Here is a 16,825-nt window from a genome sequence, read left to right as displayed (position 1 = left end):
GCGAGTAATTTCTTTCATGCAGAGCGGATGAGGATGCAAAAGTTCACACCGTCTTAGACCCGAGAAGCCTACTCGGTCCACGTTGGGATGGCATATGTAGTATCGACCGGTGAGATGCGCGAGAGGTTTTCAGCCGCGGCCTTTTCCTCGTCTGCTTCACGTGCCCGTTTAATGGAGCCGTGATGAAATTTGTCGATTAGAGCGAAAGATAAGAGTGGATACTTTTCGAGCAAAGTACCACTCAGCGTGCACCGCTGCTGTATCGGGCCACTTGATACGCCATTATACTAATGATTGACATCCATTAGAGGCCTTAGAGACAGTAAGCGAACTCCACCGGGTCCGCAGGCTCCGGGAAACCGATTTGCATACGCAAATATTTCAGGAGGCCGTGACACGGACCCGCCACTTTCGCAAATTTTAGTTTTTAAACCGCTATCGAAGTCGAGAGTATTAGTTGGCTCGACTCGCCGACAAACGATCATGTTTCCCCGGCTGTTGTTGGACGGAAATTGTTTCGAGAAAGCCGTTCATTAAGTGTATAACACTGCTCCTCGTTGATAGATCTTTGACTGTTTCCTGGAAGGGTTTAGTAATTATTCTATAACGCCTGCCAAGGTGCCGGTCTATTTTTTGCCCCGTGATATTGCCCGGTACTTGACAACATGCAGGCGAACATCAAACACGTTTGCTCATCAACGAGGTCCAGTTACCGCGTGAATAATCACCGTGAGTCTTGCGTGCCTCGGTGATTTTCCCCGATGGTGATTAAATTTACCAATCTGCTGCTTCGTGCCTCGAATATTTCGTATGTATATGTATACCGTTTTAATTGAAAGCACAGTTATTAACATCGAGTGACGCGCTATTCCACTGGCGGGTTTGTAATAGTCACCGTCCCTGGCACAGGCAACGGAGTGAAAATTCTCTGACCTTTTGTGCAGACTGTCTGACGAGTTGCATCGTGTGGAAAATGTCATCGCACGCCTATATACCTCACCGCAATTAAAATCGTGTGAGGTTTGAAAAATTGATAAAGGTTTATTCCCCCGGCCAAACGATTCCTCGACCCGCAGTTTCCTGCGTTCACTTCCTACGCACTTCATTCTGCACGTCGTATCGCATCGCGAGCTGCAGTGAGATAAATTGGAACTTACGGATATCCAATAAATCCTGCCAACCGAGGAGTGACGTGGGCGTAGGCATGCCCAATTACATCTTTTAAACATACATACAGCACGGTGTACTACTCTATCACGGAGATTTACCTTTGCTGTTGTGAATCTCTTTGAGAAAACTTCTGCCATAATAGGTAGACATTACTTCCAGATAGCCGGTCGTTCCCCGAGCACACGGCCGAGTCCAGATCACCTCGTCCCTCTCGGTATCCCGTGAAAAAGCTCAATTCAAGCCTGGGCACTTGGATCACCGGCCACTTTGATTAGCACCACTGACCATCATGCCACTGCAACAATGCCGATCACTGAAAAGCCACCCTCTGCACTGATTCGTCGCCCCAACTCGACCGGACGGAGGAGAAACAGGGGTGCACTGTGAAAATGGGAAAGTTGTGCTTCTCTCCCGTCTCTGTTGTTCCGAGAAAGGGCCGGACACGTGGACTGCGACTCGTCCGAAGCGAGTGACAGTCGAACGCACCCCGAACCGAATCAAGCTTGCAATCGAGGCCGCGTGCCACCCGGTTGGATCGCGGTGGTCCGGTGTCTCTTAAGCGAATAACCGAAAGTCACTCCAACGCTACGACAAAAGCCCTGGACAGTTGGTGCGGTGAACTGCGGGCCGGTAAGACGGCGACGGTCGGCCGATACATGGCGACTCTGCGCCTGCAGCTGCGAACCGGTTATGTACTCTCGTCTCTTTGCTGCAGAGCTCAATCCCTAAAAGAGAATTGAAAGCACGGAGTAGGTATATAGATAGGTGTCGCGGCAGCAAGGAGGACGGAGGTCCTTTGGTCCCGGTGAGCTTCGGCGACGCACGTCCGGTTCGCTTACGAGTATCCTCAGCAACGGAAAACGAATATATTGGTAGAAATCATGGAGACTTTAGATTTAAATCGAACAAGCGGTTCCAAAGTTGTGTCCACAGGAGTTTTAAGCTCTGAAAGCTGTCCCAACTCGTCACTATTTTCTCTTCGTCGAATGGACTAACGGAAGGTTCAAAGCAAAAATCGAGTCTTCAAATTTGCGAAAACGGAAAGGGTTCGATCGGCGTGGGTCTGTTCAAACCTATGCAGCGAACTAACGAGTTTGATCACAAGAGTTTTCATCTACTGATGAGGGTACGAACCTTCACTCCTGCAAAAAGTCGCTTGGAAACATCGTCAAGATTTGAATATCGTATAAGGCAGAAGTAGCTGGTGATCTCGGAGAGTTCGAAGCCAGCTTCCTAATTCCTAATTCACGTTTTCAAACTAACCGCTGGTATTTTACCGGCAGCAGTGAAGTCCCTTTTGCCGACGGTATGGAACCGGAGTCTAGCCTGAGTATCGCCTTGCCTACGGTAACTTGCAACTTACAAAGCACGACTACAGAGTCACGCGCGCCTTTTTAACTACAATGGATCCAAATTCTTCGTCCGAATTATGTTGCAGAAGTCGTTGACCAGGTGATGCCACTGAGTAATCAAGCTGGTGCTGCCACCTTATAAATGTATCAACGACTACTTTTGCCGCAAGCGAGTGTCGGAACTCGATTTAAACTCCGCCGCTGCATGGATATACTGACATGATATCATGACACACAATAAACAACGTTAACTCGCTAAAATGGATCAACTTTTTTCCAACAACTATCTATTGCTGAAGCTGTTGAGTTGTTCTTCTCATAGTGCGTATCAACCAAGTTTGAAATTCTATGGTGAGACAATTTTCACTTAGTTATACCGTTCTTTCCAACTACTGTTGCAAATCCGCAGGAGAGACTCAAAACCCATAACATCTGACACCGCCAATTGTCACTGCAGATTCCTCCGACAGTTTTCCTTGCAATGACGATAAGTTCAGTACCATAGCTTGATGTATGAACCTTGACGAAAGCATTTCAGAGAAAAAGAAAAAACGAGGTGTCCAGCGATGATCTCTAATTGTAAGTTCCCGCGCGTCTGACAGGTATTTCGGTCTTTGGCCCGAGGGGTTCATGGTTCGGTTTACACGGTGTGTATGCGGTGAGATGGCCGGAATTGAAGTTGAACAACTGGACTTGAACGAGGAATGAGGGGGAGGGACGAAGAGAGGAACGGTCAATGCCGCGGGCCCGGACAACGCGAGCATGGTACGAGGAAACAGGGAAACGGGGAAACTACGGAGTTCTATGGTGACTATACTTTCAGTTGACGTCGAGAGCTCACCCGGGGCACTTGCATCGCGCGATGCTTCCGCGCCGTGTGAAAAGCTCACCGATCGAATCGCACCGCGCTCTCAATGCAGTTTCACTGCCTGTCAAGCTTTCCAAGCTTTACCAGGACTCGTCGGCGGAGTGACGGATATAACGTGGTTATACCAGTACGTGTAGTTTCTTCGAACACAGTAGAATATATTCAACGAAATTTTGCACTCGGCATTATAACTCAATTATATCGTCGCCGCGGTGAACTGAAAGGAGAGGAACAGGCATAACAATAACGAAAACGAACGGAGTATTCTATTGTTGCGACACCTGTTCCCGCGCTTCGCTTTCAGTGAAAGTGTACGAGTTTACTTTACAGTATTATGTCAAGAACCACTTGCGTGGTGGAATTATTGTATCGACGAAAAACTTTGTGAGATTGTACGGGTAAGAGGCGCTTTTTTATCCTTTTACAATCATTGGAATAAAGCTTTATACTCGGCCCTATTGTACCAAGCAACGCGAAATACGCTCTTCAAGCCAGTTTGAAACTGTGCCGCCGCGATGCAGACGTTTAATCAATGTCCAACGTCGGCAGGTGATGCAAGAAATTTTGGTTCACATTTTCACTGAACTTCCTGACGTGCAATTTATATTGCAATCCAAGCTGTTCGGCATAAAATTACATGCGAGCGTCAAGTTTTGACTACGCGATTATGAACTCGCGCTATTATAAATAAAGAATCTAGAAATTGTTGTTTACAGTCACCACTCTCGAATTCAACGTCCATCACGGATTTTTGCCGTCTCAGACGAAAGATGTCAAATTTCTGCAGGATACGCGATTTTTGTTGGTGCTAGTAATATGGAAACTTTATTAATGGCGACACATTACCTGAAACTTTTCTGCGAGTATTCGCTAAGATCCCGTGAAAATATACATGCAGCAAGCAAGTATACAAACCGTCACGTTGTAAGATTGTGCCGAGAAAGTACAAATGCACGACGAAATGATCAGCGTTTAACATGGATCGAAAAAGGGACTATCATGACTGCACTCCTTCTTGCGTGACGCTTAGGACGTTCAATGAAGCGCGCTGATCATCGCTGATCAGCACCGAGAGAACCTTAGACGGCCGCTCTCTCTTCGAGCATCTTTTCCGCCTGATAGTTTAACGCGTCGATAAAGTATATAATGACGAGCGTGGAAACCTTGTCATTATCCTTGAAGCCGAACAGAGAGTGGATCCAATCCTGTCAATTCACCCCGCTGAGTACATCGAGAAAATTATGTATGTCGGCGAAATGACCGAAGTGTGCCAAGCTCAAGATTCTGGGTTTCGATATCCGCCGAAAACCGGTTCGGTACTAAAACAGTATCGTGGCGTTCATTGATCGGTATATCTTCCTGCCTCGTGTTTTATTTTCGTTCAAAGCGTATAAGACGGATCGGCAACGATTCGTCCAAGTTCCCTCTAATCAAAAGCATACTTTCCCCCCTAAGTGTTCCAAACTCGGGGGTACCGGCGGCCATGAATATTGTATGCGGCTGATTGTTTGAGGAATGATGGCAGACAGTGCGGGTGGGTGACGGGTGACGGGGTGCACCACACCGTGAGGGCTCGTCCTTCGGAAACACGCATGACAGGTGGAGGAAGTGACGTCACTTTATGGCCAACTCGAGAGCGGCATGTGTGCACACCATCCACTTACCGAATAAGAGCGAATCTTTTCACCTGATGTAAATAACCTGCCACCACGTGCCTACGACATCGAATCAATTGTTTGAATGATTTACTCAACTTTGGTATCGAATGAATAATAAATACAACCGAGAGGTACTTCTTCGAGTACATTTCACGGTTCGAATTAAAGTGGGTGGACTGTTTTTGAAAAGGATTACAGCTATTGGAAACATGAATTTCGAACTTGTGCGCTTTCTCAATGTTATTTCTCTGCGAATCGTCACCACTCATCAGATCCGGTGAAAACGAGCTTCACCGCTCATTGTCCATAGAAAAAGATAGAAAAATGAAAAAAATGTAATGGGTGTCCTTCATGTTTGTCCCAGCAGTTTCACTGTCAAACTTATCTAGTTTCAAGCCGATTGATTTTATAATCCAATTACATCTTCGAGCATACGGCGTGCACGATATGGCTTCGCGTCGACGATGCTTTCTCTTTAATTGCAAGCGTAATAAGTTACGAGTACTCGCGAGTCAAGGCAATTCGAAAAAATCGACAATGGGACACGTACCCTGAATTCAATGAAAAACGTCATTCAGCGTATTTGACGGTATTCGACTCGTCGGGAGGTGTGAGCCGTACAAAGAAAAGGACGCTTCGATGCTTGAGGTCTCCTTGAAAGTATCCGAACACACGGAGGCTTCCTGGTCGTGAATTTCGGCAGGTGGCACTTCATTATCAAGCTATTTGAATAGTACACAATTGTGCTGCAGACATCGATAGCTACGCGTGTCATTGTATCCAGGTGAGAGCACCGTGCCTCGCCGTTCCCCGAGGGGCGATATTGGACACCTGCGGGCTGCAAGGCTTGCCTGTGTAGAGGAACATGCAGACATACCGCAAATCGATTTACGTACACATGCGCAGCGGCAACTGCTCATTCGCACGAAATTGAAGAGAGAAGAAGCGAATCGGAGCCGGCAGTCCTGCAAATACGGTGAAAATTAATTAAAATAAAACGGATTGGTGCTATTAGCATACGACGCAGGAGGAGGAAAAGGACGGACAATTGAGTGCGGTTGTTGAACCAACGACTGTTCCTGGAGTCCGCCTTCGGAAACGACCGTTCCTCGTCATCCGCAGCGCCGTGGAGCTCGAGCTCCCCTGCCGTTGTGGTCGAGGGAGCGCACCGAGTGGTGGTCAGTCGTCTGCAAGGCCGACGTCCGGAAGTCAGATAATTGTATAAGATTATAAACGGCATAAATTCAATGCTGGCTAATGGCCGTTCGGGCACTACAGTCATATATCTTGTTGTATGAGTATAGCAATCGACTCGTTATACGAATTCTTTCTATGCTCCATGATTCTATGTAAAAGTGAAATATTTGCATTGTATCGTTCGTTGATTTTTTCGCAATTTCTGCCCAACAAAATCTTACGAGTCGCATGGTCTCGAGCTGTATCGTCTTTTTAACTAGGTCGTGATTAAAAGAACGAGACAAAATATCATAAATTACTGCAGCTGGATTATGAGCGGTGAATGGGTTCGCAGTAGTTTTTGAAGTGCCAATTTGTAGTTGAAGGCTATATTCACGCATTCGAGTGTACATATACCAGATAACAGATGGCTCCTTCGCACTCTTCGCAAGTCGTTCTGCTTGTGCACGAACTGTATCCGCTACGCCCTGCCTGCCTTATAACGTCGACCTTAAATTGTTCCAAACCGTTTTTGGCCACACGTATGTGTATACGTGAAAGACCTGCTTCCCCGTTCACGTCGTGAGCGTTAATTGTTTTGAGTCGCTCTCTGCTTGGAAAAACAAGCTGATTAATTAGGCAGAATTTTCGACCACGAGACGCCGTAATTACAGTACGCTCGAGGAATATTTACTCAAGGCTAATTGTAAACAAATGATCAACCGATTATTTATCAAGGGTCGATTGTCTTTTCTCATCAGCCTTGTATTCTTATTTTTATACTTTTTTTTATACATTTGCTGTTCAACATTCTATCATGGTAATTTCAGGCAGCGTTGGATCTGCTGGACTGCGCGTGACGCATAATTACAATATAATACCGTTGATATAAAAACGTTACGTTACGCTTTTAACGTTGAACTAACCGGTCTTGACCGTAGCTTTACGGTTTGGGTTCAGCGTCGAAGTCGGAGTTGCACGCTCGTATTTCGCCTCCTCCTTAATCGTGGCGAAAGTCAGCACACCGGATTGCCAGGGTCTGAATTTTGCAAATGGGTAGTTAAGCTTGATGGACACAAGCAGGGAATGAGAGTAGCCATGGTAATTCCGGAGTGGAAATCACATCGTATCGGTATAGAAGCGTAGAAAATGTTGCGGTTTGAGGTCATACGGGGAGAGAAAGCAGACCAGATGCGTCCGTACGCGTGAGCACCAGTCCTTGAACATAAATTCAACATTCCAAATATACGTGTAACGATGTAGGAGGAAAATCCTTCCTGCAGAACTCCAACAGCAGCTTCTGCGCACGATGGTTGAGTTACACCAATATTATGTAGCTCGAGGACAGGTAACTCGCGTAACTATGGGAAGAGGATTTCTTCCTTCTCATCACTGCAAGGTGGAACTTTCACTCGCCTCATTGCTACTATGCATCGGATAGTCATTACGTCAACGTGCGACATTGTAAGTCCATCGTGTTTATTCGCCTGGTGTTTCGATGCTCGGGAGAAAGTCTCTCGTACTATATCCAAGGTCAAGGAGAGCCGAGGAAATAATGTCTCGGTGATGAACGCTGGGGAAAACGGGACGAAGACCAAGTTGGACACGCTTTTCGAGCCTGGGTGCGCGGCCACGAGCGCAGGCGTGCGCCGAGTACCAGGAGATCATGATCTTCAGAGGATCATACAGAGGGACCTAGGATCTTTGGTGCTCCATACGTCAAATGCGCTACGTGCTAAATTGTTATATACGCGGCTATTGCCCAAACGAAAAGAATAATGATAATTGATCCTGCAATATTAAGAACTGGAGTTTGTCCTACTTTCGTCAGGAATGCGCTCGAGTTATAATTCTGCTGACGCTTCACGATTATAACAGTTTTACCTAATGGCACACAGCTGACGAGTTCAGTTTGAAACATTCGGCCACTGTTAATCGTGGAATCAGCAGAAACAGACAGAATAGGTTCCATTCTGACTTCAACGTTTTCACGTAGTGTTTAGTGGTAGACTGTTTAGGTACTCTGTGCTTACATCGCGATCGTGGATAATCGCCTGGCTAAGTGAAATGTTCCATGAAGTGAAGATGAACAGGATCGGTGACTGAAAGATTTATCTTTGTCCAATTCTAACTCGATTCTCGTATTTTTCAATCTCGGGCCCTCGCGGTAACGGAGATATTAACTTCAAGAAATAGCTAGCCTTAGAGCTATAGTTTTTCAAAAGCACGTATACTCGCATCCGGTGCGATATTGAAGAAAAAATTTGATCATTTAAACGGAGCGGGTCATTTTATAATGGTTTAAGATTCGCTGAACCGAGGCGAATGATCGTGAGAATCAGTTCCGTTCCATCGGCTGCTGTGAACTAAATCATCGTCAGTTTGAAGGTGTCGGAAAAAACCGTATAGAAATTTACCGTCTCGTCTAACTTTCTTTTTCATACAATTGCAGCTTGCACAGATCCTGAGAATTTGACGGTGCTAATTGAGTTCGCGCAAAGTGGCCATTAATTCACACGAGTTGAATTCAGACTACGAATAGACATTCGAAAATAGTGAGAAAGTGATTTTCCCCGGGCCGCGTTCATGGTAGTCATCAAAGAGACGAGAGAACGGAAAGAGTTATGTCAACGAGTGATCACGGACTTGAATCTAAATCGCGATGACGACAGCCGGTGCAGTGAAAATAATTCACCCTTGCCATACATTCAAAAGAACAAGAATCAAGAGATTACGGCTACTGATCTGTACTCTGTTATTACTTTTTCCTTCGTGCTCGGCGAGCAATAATCCGCCGAGATTTCTTATCGACGGACAGACAGAAATCGTGGTGAGACTGAAGGAAGGCCCGGCAACACCGGTCGGTGAGTAGAACAATACGTCGAATAGACTGGAAAACCGCTTAACTTCTGCTAAACGAAAAAATAAATTCATCTTACACCGCGTGCAGGTAGTTTAATATACAGGCTGCGTGCGGTGGACCCGGACGGCGATGTGCTTTCTTTTGGGCTCCGCGAACAGCCGGGAAGCGATGTGATACGTGTAGAGAGGATAACTTCTAATGAGGCGAATGTGTACCTGAACAAGGAGCTCGACAGAGAGGTAAGCTATTCCCGAGGCTGTGTCCTGAGCTCGTGGTTCCAGATTCTGAATGTCGGGGTGTTGCTCTGTCTTTCAGACTAGGGATGAGTACCCTCTAGTCCTGACGTTGACTGACGGTCGGCTAGGCGATGGAAATTACATAACACAGAGCCTGCTCCTCCTCGTCGAAGACACGAATGACAACGCGCCAATTTTTCGGCCGCATCCGACGACCCTCACCATCCGCGAGGACTCTGGACCCGGTGTTTTGACCACCGTCGAAGCAACCGACGCTGACGAAGGGGCTCACGGTCAAGTCGTCTACTACCTCCAAGAGCTTGACGGCGACGACGGCACCTTTAGTATTACGACGGTGAACGGAAAGGGAATTGTTCGGCTGGTCGGCCCTCTTGACTACGAAAGGAAGTATCTGTACCAGTTGAGAATTCTCGCTGTGGATCGTGCCATAAATGAAAAGGTATGAATATTTCTCTTCTCCTTATCATTAGTTTCATGTGCGGTGAGAATAGTGCTAATCGCCGTTATTGATCATAGGTCAACACGGGGACATCGGCAATTCTGGTAAAAGTTCAGGACGTGGAAGACCAGCCTCCGGAATTCATATTCGTTCCACCAGTCACTAGAATTAGCGAAAACGTGCCTATCAGTACACCTGTTCTTCGAGGTATGCCAGAAATGTTTCACGATTAAATTCCTTTTAACTACAAATCACAAGGAAAAATGTATGCCTTTTTATAGTTCGAGCCATCGATGGTGACAGAGGTATAAACAATAAGGTTACCTACCGAATTACGAAGGGGCCCAGCCAGCTGATGGATATCGACGCTAGGTCCGGCTACGTTTTCACCAGGGCTCATTTAGATCGAGAAGCGGAGTATAACAGCCAGGGTGCTTTCATATTAGAGATCACTGCGACGGAAATTTCAAAGATCGTTCCAGCGCCGTCGGTGACTACCGAGGTCACTGTCATTCTGACGGACGTGAACGACGAGACACCGACGTTTCGCAGTACTTCGTACATGGCTGAGATAAACGAAAACGCACCTCTTAACACGCCTGTTACGATACTTGGAGAAGCGATCCCGGAAGTCTATGATCATGATTTGGTAAGATACGATCCGAATGTGATGCAGACCGAAAAAATTACAGCGCGTTTGATCCTACTTTCGCTGTGCAGGGAACCAACGGTACCTTTAAAATGTTCATCGACGATGACCAGGGGATATTCGAAGTGACACCATCTCGCGGTATTAATGAAGCGACATTTCTCGTTCGGGTCAAAGATTCCTCGAAGCTGGATTTCGAAGAACGAACAGGTCAGTCAGTCAGTCTATCGGCGAATCTCAACTTGCTTATACCATAAAGAATTCCAACGATGAATCAATGACTTTCAATTGCAGTTGTGAACTTGACCCTTGTCGCCAAAGAGGTTCTGACTTCCGGAGCCAAGTACAGCGTTGTTCCAGTGACTGTTTTCATTCGAGATCAAAACGACAACTATCCCGAGTTCACCAACGCGACTTACGAGGTCTCGGTACCGGAGAACTGTGAGGTGGGCACAACCGTTGCTTGGGTTCAAGCTATGGATCAAGATAATGGCAATTTCGGGACGAAGGGTGTCCGTTATACGAATCTAGGAGGAAGCATTGCGCATATGTAAGAACTGCTGCATTGATACCGCAATACTGCGCTGTTAGAAACTGGGCTGTTACTATAAATTTTTTCCAGGCTGACCATTAATCCCGTAACCGGTGTGATTACGGTGAAACAGACAGGTCCAAGTTTCGACCGAGAATTAGTGTCCAGACACTTTCTCACTGTGGAAGCCCGGGACGACCTCGGCAGGGGCAACAGAAACAGCGCACAACTAATAGTCAGCATAGATGATATCAACGACAACCCTCCCGTATTTCTGCAGAACAAATACGAAGCTGTGTTGCTTGAAAATGAAGATAGCTTCGAGTCTCCCCTTATCGTGGAAGCTTTTGACATTGACTTGAACGGTTAGTATTGTTCGAGATCTTTGGTGATAGAATTTTACAGGATAGAATAGCAGAAACGAACGTCTCTATACCTATTGCAGGCACGCGAAACAGCGAAATCATCTATGCCCTTGTGGCGGGCGAATTTTCATCCAATTTTACAATTGACTCGAAACGAGGAGTGATCACACCTGCGCATCCTATGGACTATGAAGCGTTGCCCATCAGCCAGGGACACCGAGAAACGGCGATACGATCTCTTCGCTTGACGGTCAGAGCCCGGGATATGGGAACTCCCAGCCTTAGTTCAGACGCTCCATTGACCGTTTATCTCAAGGACGTAAATGATAACACCCCAGCTTTCGAGAGGGCGCTCTACAAGAAAAATGTGCCGGAAGATGTGCCCGGTGGTACATCGATATTGCAGGTATTATACAGGCGACGTTATTCTAAACTGCTTCACTCATTGATGCCAAGTTATATGTCAATAACCTCTTATGACGGGATAGGTGAAGGCTTGGGATAAGGATCTCTCGGCTCCAAACAATAAGATAGTTTATCGTATCCAAAGCGGTGCTGGGGACAAATTTATAATAGGTCCCGAGAATGGGGTCATCAGTGTGGCACCAGGGTCGAATTTGGATCCGGATTTGACGTCACCGAAAACGATGCGATATACGTTAGACGTAATTGCTATTGACAGTGGAACTGAGGTTCAGCAAACCGCCGATGTTTTGGTGAACATTACAATTATTGACGTCAACAACAAGCCTCCGGTTTTTATCGACCCAGGAACTGTAATTGTTAGAGAAAACACTCAGGCAAGCGATTCAATCGAGTTATGAATATAAATAACAGTAAAATGACTCGTGACAATCCAAATATTGAATTCTTGTATACAGGTTGGTGCCTATGTGCATCGCATTGTTGCTAACGACCCAGATATTGCACCGGTTTTACGCTACCGAGTTGATCCAAACTCTTCAGAGGCCAGGAACGAGGAGGGAACTCTGATCCGTGTTCAAGAGTACGACTACTTGGCCGCCTTCGAGCTTAACGCGTTAGACGGTCTCTTGAGGGTTGTGCGAATCCTGGACAGAGAAAGAGTGGAGCTGATTCGACTCGGCCTGGTCGTGGAGGATCTGGCTTCAATAAAAGGACCGCAAACTGCTTCTGGTGAATATTGTAAAACTGGAGTGGCATTTGGGATTATGAATCTATTCGGATCTCACTTGTCTTACAATGAAGTTTTCTTTCACAGGAACTCTAACGATTGTAATCGAGGACGAAAATGATAACAACCCGAAGTTTCGGAGACCATTCTACAGGCGATCGGTTACTGAGAACAGTAAAAACGGAGTCGGTATAGCGAATATTGTTGCCGATGATGCAGATAAGAATCGAAGTATTAGTTACTCATTAGAAGGGCCTAAAGAGATAATCGAACTAGTACACCTCGATGCTGAAACCGGAGAGGTGGTTGTAGCTAACAAAATCGACCGCGAGCTCTACTCCTGGTTAAATCTTACCGTCAAAGCTACAGACTCCGGCATACCACCAAGGTAAAGATTTCAAGATGATACCTCCGCAGTGAATATCATCTACTTGGACAGATGGTAAAACTGTTTGTAATTCACAGATCTAGCCTGGCTGAAGTGTATGTTCAAGTACTAGACGAAAACGATAACAATCCTTACTTTGTGAGTGAAGTAAATAATTTGACGGTCCGTGAAGATGCGGCAGTGGGGACGGAAATTGCCGTCATTGATGCGATGGATTCAGACAGTGGAGATTTTGGCAGAGTAACATATTTGCTCGATCGCATGTCTTCACAGGTGAGCATTTTCTACCATTGAATAAATGCCTTATCATTCTGACTGGAAACTCATTTTCGGTTGTCATCGAACAGGGAAAGTTTGCTATTAACTCTGAGACTGGATCGCTCACCGTAGCCGATGCTCTGGATTGGGAAACACGGAGTTCCTATTCACTGGTGATCGAAGCCTGGGACAACTATCAATTTGGTTACACAGCCGGAGAATCTAGAAACGCCTTCAAGCAGATCCAGTAAGATTTCTTTCATTGCTGCCTGCGCAGCATCGATGTGATATCTTTTCGTATCTCGAATGAAATATACTCTTTATACAGCGTTAGTGTACTTGACGTAAACGACAATTCTCCAACCGTTGAAGTACCCGAGAGCTGCGTAAGTATCTCTGAATTTCACGAGATCCGAGATGCAGTTACCGTTATTAAAGCCAAAGACGCCGACGATCCAACGACGCCTAACGGTCGCGTGACGTTCAAGATTCTATCTGGCAACGAAATGAGTGCGTAGCTCTGAAAACCACGCTTACCGTGAACTAATTATTACATTAATTGAGATTTCATCTTCGGCTGTAGGCTTCTTCAACTTGGAACAGACGGATTTCTGGACCGCCAGAGTTACAGCACGACGATCATTGAAGGGACGTTTTGGAAATTACAGTCTGCATCTCGAGGCACGAGACTCGGGGAGTCCAGTCAACAAGGTTGAAGCAACTCTTCACATCTGTGTTTTGGACTACAACGACAACGCCCCCGTATTCATTAATCCTCAGCATAATACCACTGTTCGAGTTGCTGAGGTAAATAGAGTTTGTCATTTCCACGTTAATATAAGCCTCATAATAGGAGTGAATATTTACGAAGCTTTCGATACTTTCAGAACGTCACCGTAGGATCGATCGTTGTCCAGGTTGAAGCAACGGACAGTGACACGGGTCTGAACGGAGAAGTGCATTATAGGTTGAAACAAGATCACGCTGGTCATTGGCGGACGTTTTTGATCGACGACAAAACCGGTGTCGTATCGTTGAGGCTTCCGCTTGATAGAGAAACCCAGAAGATTTACGAGGTACGGTAATTTTCAAAACCCCCATATGCGAAAGAATGAGATTCTCTAATTCTCAAGTGGTTTCGTATTCTAAACGTTCCATTAACACAATACCTTCATAGATTCGTGTCGAAGCTTATGATCTGGGAATACCTACACCGCTCAGCTCCGATCTGGACTTAATAATCTATGTCAGGAACATCAACGATTACGAGCCACAGTTTCTGATCGATGTATTCAATGTTCATTTCACCGAGGAGATTGCCGCTGGCTCGGAAAGCGTTGTTTTACCGGAGACTATCGATAGGGATGAGGTTGACGATCTAGACGATCCCCCAAGCCAAGTCTGCTATTTCATAGTCGGCGGTAACGACGACGAAACGTTCAATCTGGATCACTATTCTCACGAATTAACAGTAGGACGGAATTGAATCTTTTATTTCCCCGTGAACATGATCGAAAGAAAAAAAAAACATTTCGCTGACTGATTTACAGGCTGCTAAAAAACTTGACCGCGAAGTGCAAGAGGAGCATCTATTGCTGATCAAAGCCACAGAAGACTGTAACACGATACCCGCTAACGAGAGTTTCTTCGACGCGGCTGACGACACGTTGCTAAAAGTGGTCGTCGGGGTCAACGACATCAACGATAACCCGCCGAGATTTATCAGACGAGTTTTTACCGGCGGAGTAACAACGGAAGCAGATTTTGGAACGCAGTTTATGCAAGTCAAGGTAATTAGTAGAAGTTGATTTATTGTAAAAGTGGTACGAAGAGTGATTTAAGAACGTATTGATTTTTCCAGGCTGTAGATTTGGACGCAGGTGACAACGCAGCAGTCAGCTACTATCAGATTGGTAAAATTCAAATGACACTGTCCGAGGGTCTTGATGATGTGAAAAATCAACCTTTTTTGGTGGACAGAATCACCGGCGCAGTAAGCCTCAACTTCGATCCTCAGCGCGGGATGAAAGGATACTTTGATTTCGTGGTAATTTCATTGTGTTAATAGCACATACCGATGGAACTTATTGATTACAATAATAATTCTGTAATTGACAGGTACTAGCAAACGACACGGACGGCCTGAATGACGTAGCGCGAGTTTTCATATACTTATTAAGAGAAGATCAGCGCGTTCGATTCGTTTTACGACAGCATCCACCGGAAATTCGTCAGGGTATTGAAACATTCCGCGAGTGAGTAAATAACCAATTGTATAGATGCAAATGTCACATATGATATCGAATTATTTGAAACGGTTTGTCAATCTTCCGCAGAGTTTTGGGTAACGTGACAGGCGCCATAGTTAACGTTGACGACTACAAGATCCACGAAAACCAAGACGGGTCAGTGGATAGAACTAGAACTGATCTCTATATCCATTTGGTCAATCGTCAGGATAATTCGATTCTCGAGGTATCTGACGTCTTGGCACTGGTGGATCGCAACATTGAGAAGCTGGATAGTCTCTTCAAGGAGTTCAACGTTCTTGACACTCAGCCAGCCCAGGCGCAGGCCGTTGTACAAGTAGAACAGGCCGGAACGACCCTCTGGCTCTTGGCTTTGACTCTGTTCCTCGGGGCGTTGTTAATACTCTGCATAGCATTGTGCCTATCACAGAGAGCATCGTTCCGACGACAGCTGAAAGCAGCGAAAGCATTGCCGTTCAGTAAGTCTCTTTTCTCTGATCTGCGGTTTTTATAATGTGAATTAAAATGCTGATCTTTAGGTGCTACCGATTCCGAGTTCATCCGCGGTCCTGGACGGGTACCAAACACGAATAAGCACAGCATGGAAGGATCTAACCCGATATGGATGCACGCTTATGAAAATGAGTGGTTTAAGAATGACGAATCCTTCAGGTGAGTACGAACGCGGTCACATGATCTTGTGAGCAAGTTTTACTGACGTTGAGAAATAAAATTCTGACGCTTTATCACAGTCACATGTCCGACAGAGATTCTCTCGATGAAAACGCTCTGAACAACGAAGATATTATGAACGAATCGAACCTCAACGAAGGGCAACGGCGTGATAGCAAACCTTATTACATTCAGCCAAGGACTGGTTCTCTGGCAAGGTGAGAATAAATTCAAACATACCTAAATACTGTAAGGGAAGGTTTCTGATTGTACTTTATTTTTCAGCAGCAGCATAGACAGCGGTACCGAAGAACAGAACGACCTTAGCAGAGAACCAGGCCAATTTCGGGCCCATAACCCAGTGGTTAATAATCCGCTAGGCAAGAAATTAGAAACTACCGAATTGTAGTTTTCGTACGAAATATATTTCACGAGTATAGCGAGTGTGGCTTAACGATCGTATTTTACGGTCTTCATTGAAATTTACTATGCTTGATTATACCAAATTCTCGACGGTGTGTACGGTTAGCGATTATGGATATTTATTAATTTAAGGTTACCTACCCCAATGTAAATAGCTGGCATCGTTATATTATTACTGTTTTATTTATTTATTAGAAAGAACTGTATCTATAATTCTTTACGAACGTTTCGTACGAAATCATTACGTTTTTGTTTCTCTTTCTTTTTTACAGTTGTTACAGTAGCGCCAAAGAGAAATCCCGTTTGTTATTTTTTTAAATGTAAACCAAGTATAAGTAAAAGCCAGGTAAATT

The 16,825-nt window shown here is 45.5% G+C and overlaps 2 protein-coding genes across 5 annotated transcripts in view; one reads left to right on the top strand and one right to left on the bottom strand.

Annotated features, from left to right (window-relative positions):
• LOC124216319 (EGFR adapter protein) overlaps positions 1-16,825 on the bottom strand; it is a 136,273-nt gene that overhangs the window by 90,697 nt on the left and 28,751 nt on the right. Inside the window, exon 1 of one of the 3 annotated variants that reach the window (XM_046620710.2) lies at positions 1,269-1,334. The exons of the other annotated variants lie outside the window; for them this stretch is intronic. Within the exon in view, the coding sequence (XP_046476666.1) occupies positions 1,269-1,307 (39 nt within the window). The 5' untranslated portion in view covers positions 1,308-1,334. Of the gene's footprint in view, positions 1-1,268; positions 1,335-16,825 lie in introns of those variants that run through there. 3 annotated transcript variants of the gene reach the window in all.
• On the top strand, positions 8,173-16,487 carry LOC124216266 (cadherin-23). Of its 2 annotated transcripts, none has more exons than XM_046620590.2 (25): positions 8,173-9,088; positions 9,175-9,326; positions 9,403-9,783; positions 9,861-9,990; positions 10,065-10,432; positions 10,504-10,642; positions 10,727-10,982; positions 11,055-11,329; positions 11,410-11,735; positions 11,818-12,129; positions 12,211-12,484; positions 12,570-12,870; positions 12,948-13,143; positions 13,218-13,375; positions 13,457-13,638; positions 13,712-13,935; positions 14,016-14,204; positions 14,306-14,599; positions 14,679-14,918; positions 14,990-15,175; positions 15,247-15,383; positions 15,465-15,856; positions 15,917-16,049; positions 16,145-16,267; positions 16,335-16,487. In XM_046620590.2, the coding sequence occupies exons 1-25, from the start codon at positions 8,887-8,889 to the stop codon at positions 16,456-16,458; spliced, it is 5,694 nt and encodes a 1,897-aa protein (XP_046476546.1). In that variant the 5' UTR covers positions 8,173-8,886; the 3' UTR covers positions 16,459-16,487. The 2 variants fall into 2 exon arrangements, with proteins under 2 accessions (XP_046476546.1, XP_046476538.1); XM_046620582.2 differs by having other exon boundaries at positions 16,130-16,267.

This window comes from Neodiprion pinetum, chromosome 1 (genome assembly GCF_021155775.2).
Source record: "Neodiprion pinetum isolate iyNeoPine1 chromosome 1, iyNeoPine1.2, whole genome shotgun sequence".
NCBI lineage: Eukaryota > Metazoa > Arthropoda > Insecta > Hymenoptera > Diprionidae > Neodiprion > Neodiprion pinetum.
This window is presented reverse-complemented; position numbering and strand designations above follow the sequence as displayed.

Coding starts and splice junctions, on each gene's coding strand:
- LOC124216266 (XM_046620582.2), top strand. CDS start 8,887: ATGACGACAGCCGGTGCAGTGAAAATAATTCACCCTTGCCATACATTC. Junction 9,327..9,402: donor ACAAGGAGCTCGACAGAGAG/GTAAGCTATTCC, acceptor TCTGTCTTTCAG/ACTAGGGATGAGTACCCTCT. Junction 14,600..14,678: donor ACTATTCTCACGAATTAACA/GTAGGACGGAAT, acceptor ACTGATTTACAG/GCTGCTAAAAAACTTGACCG.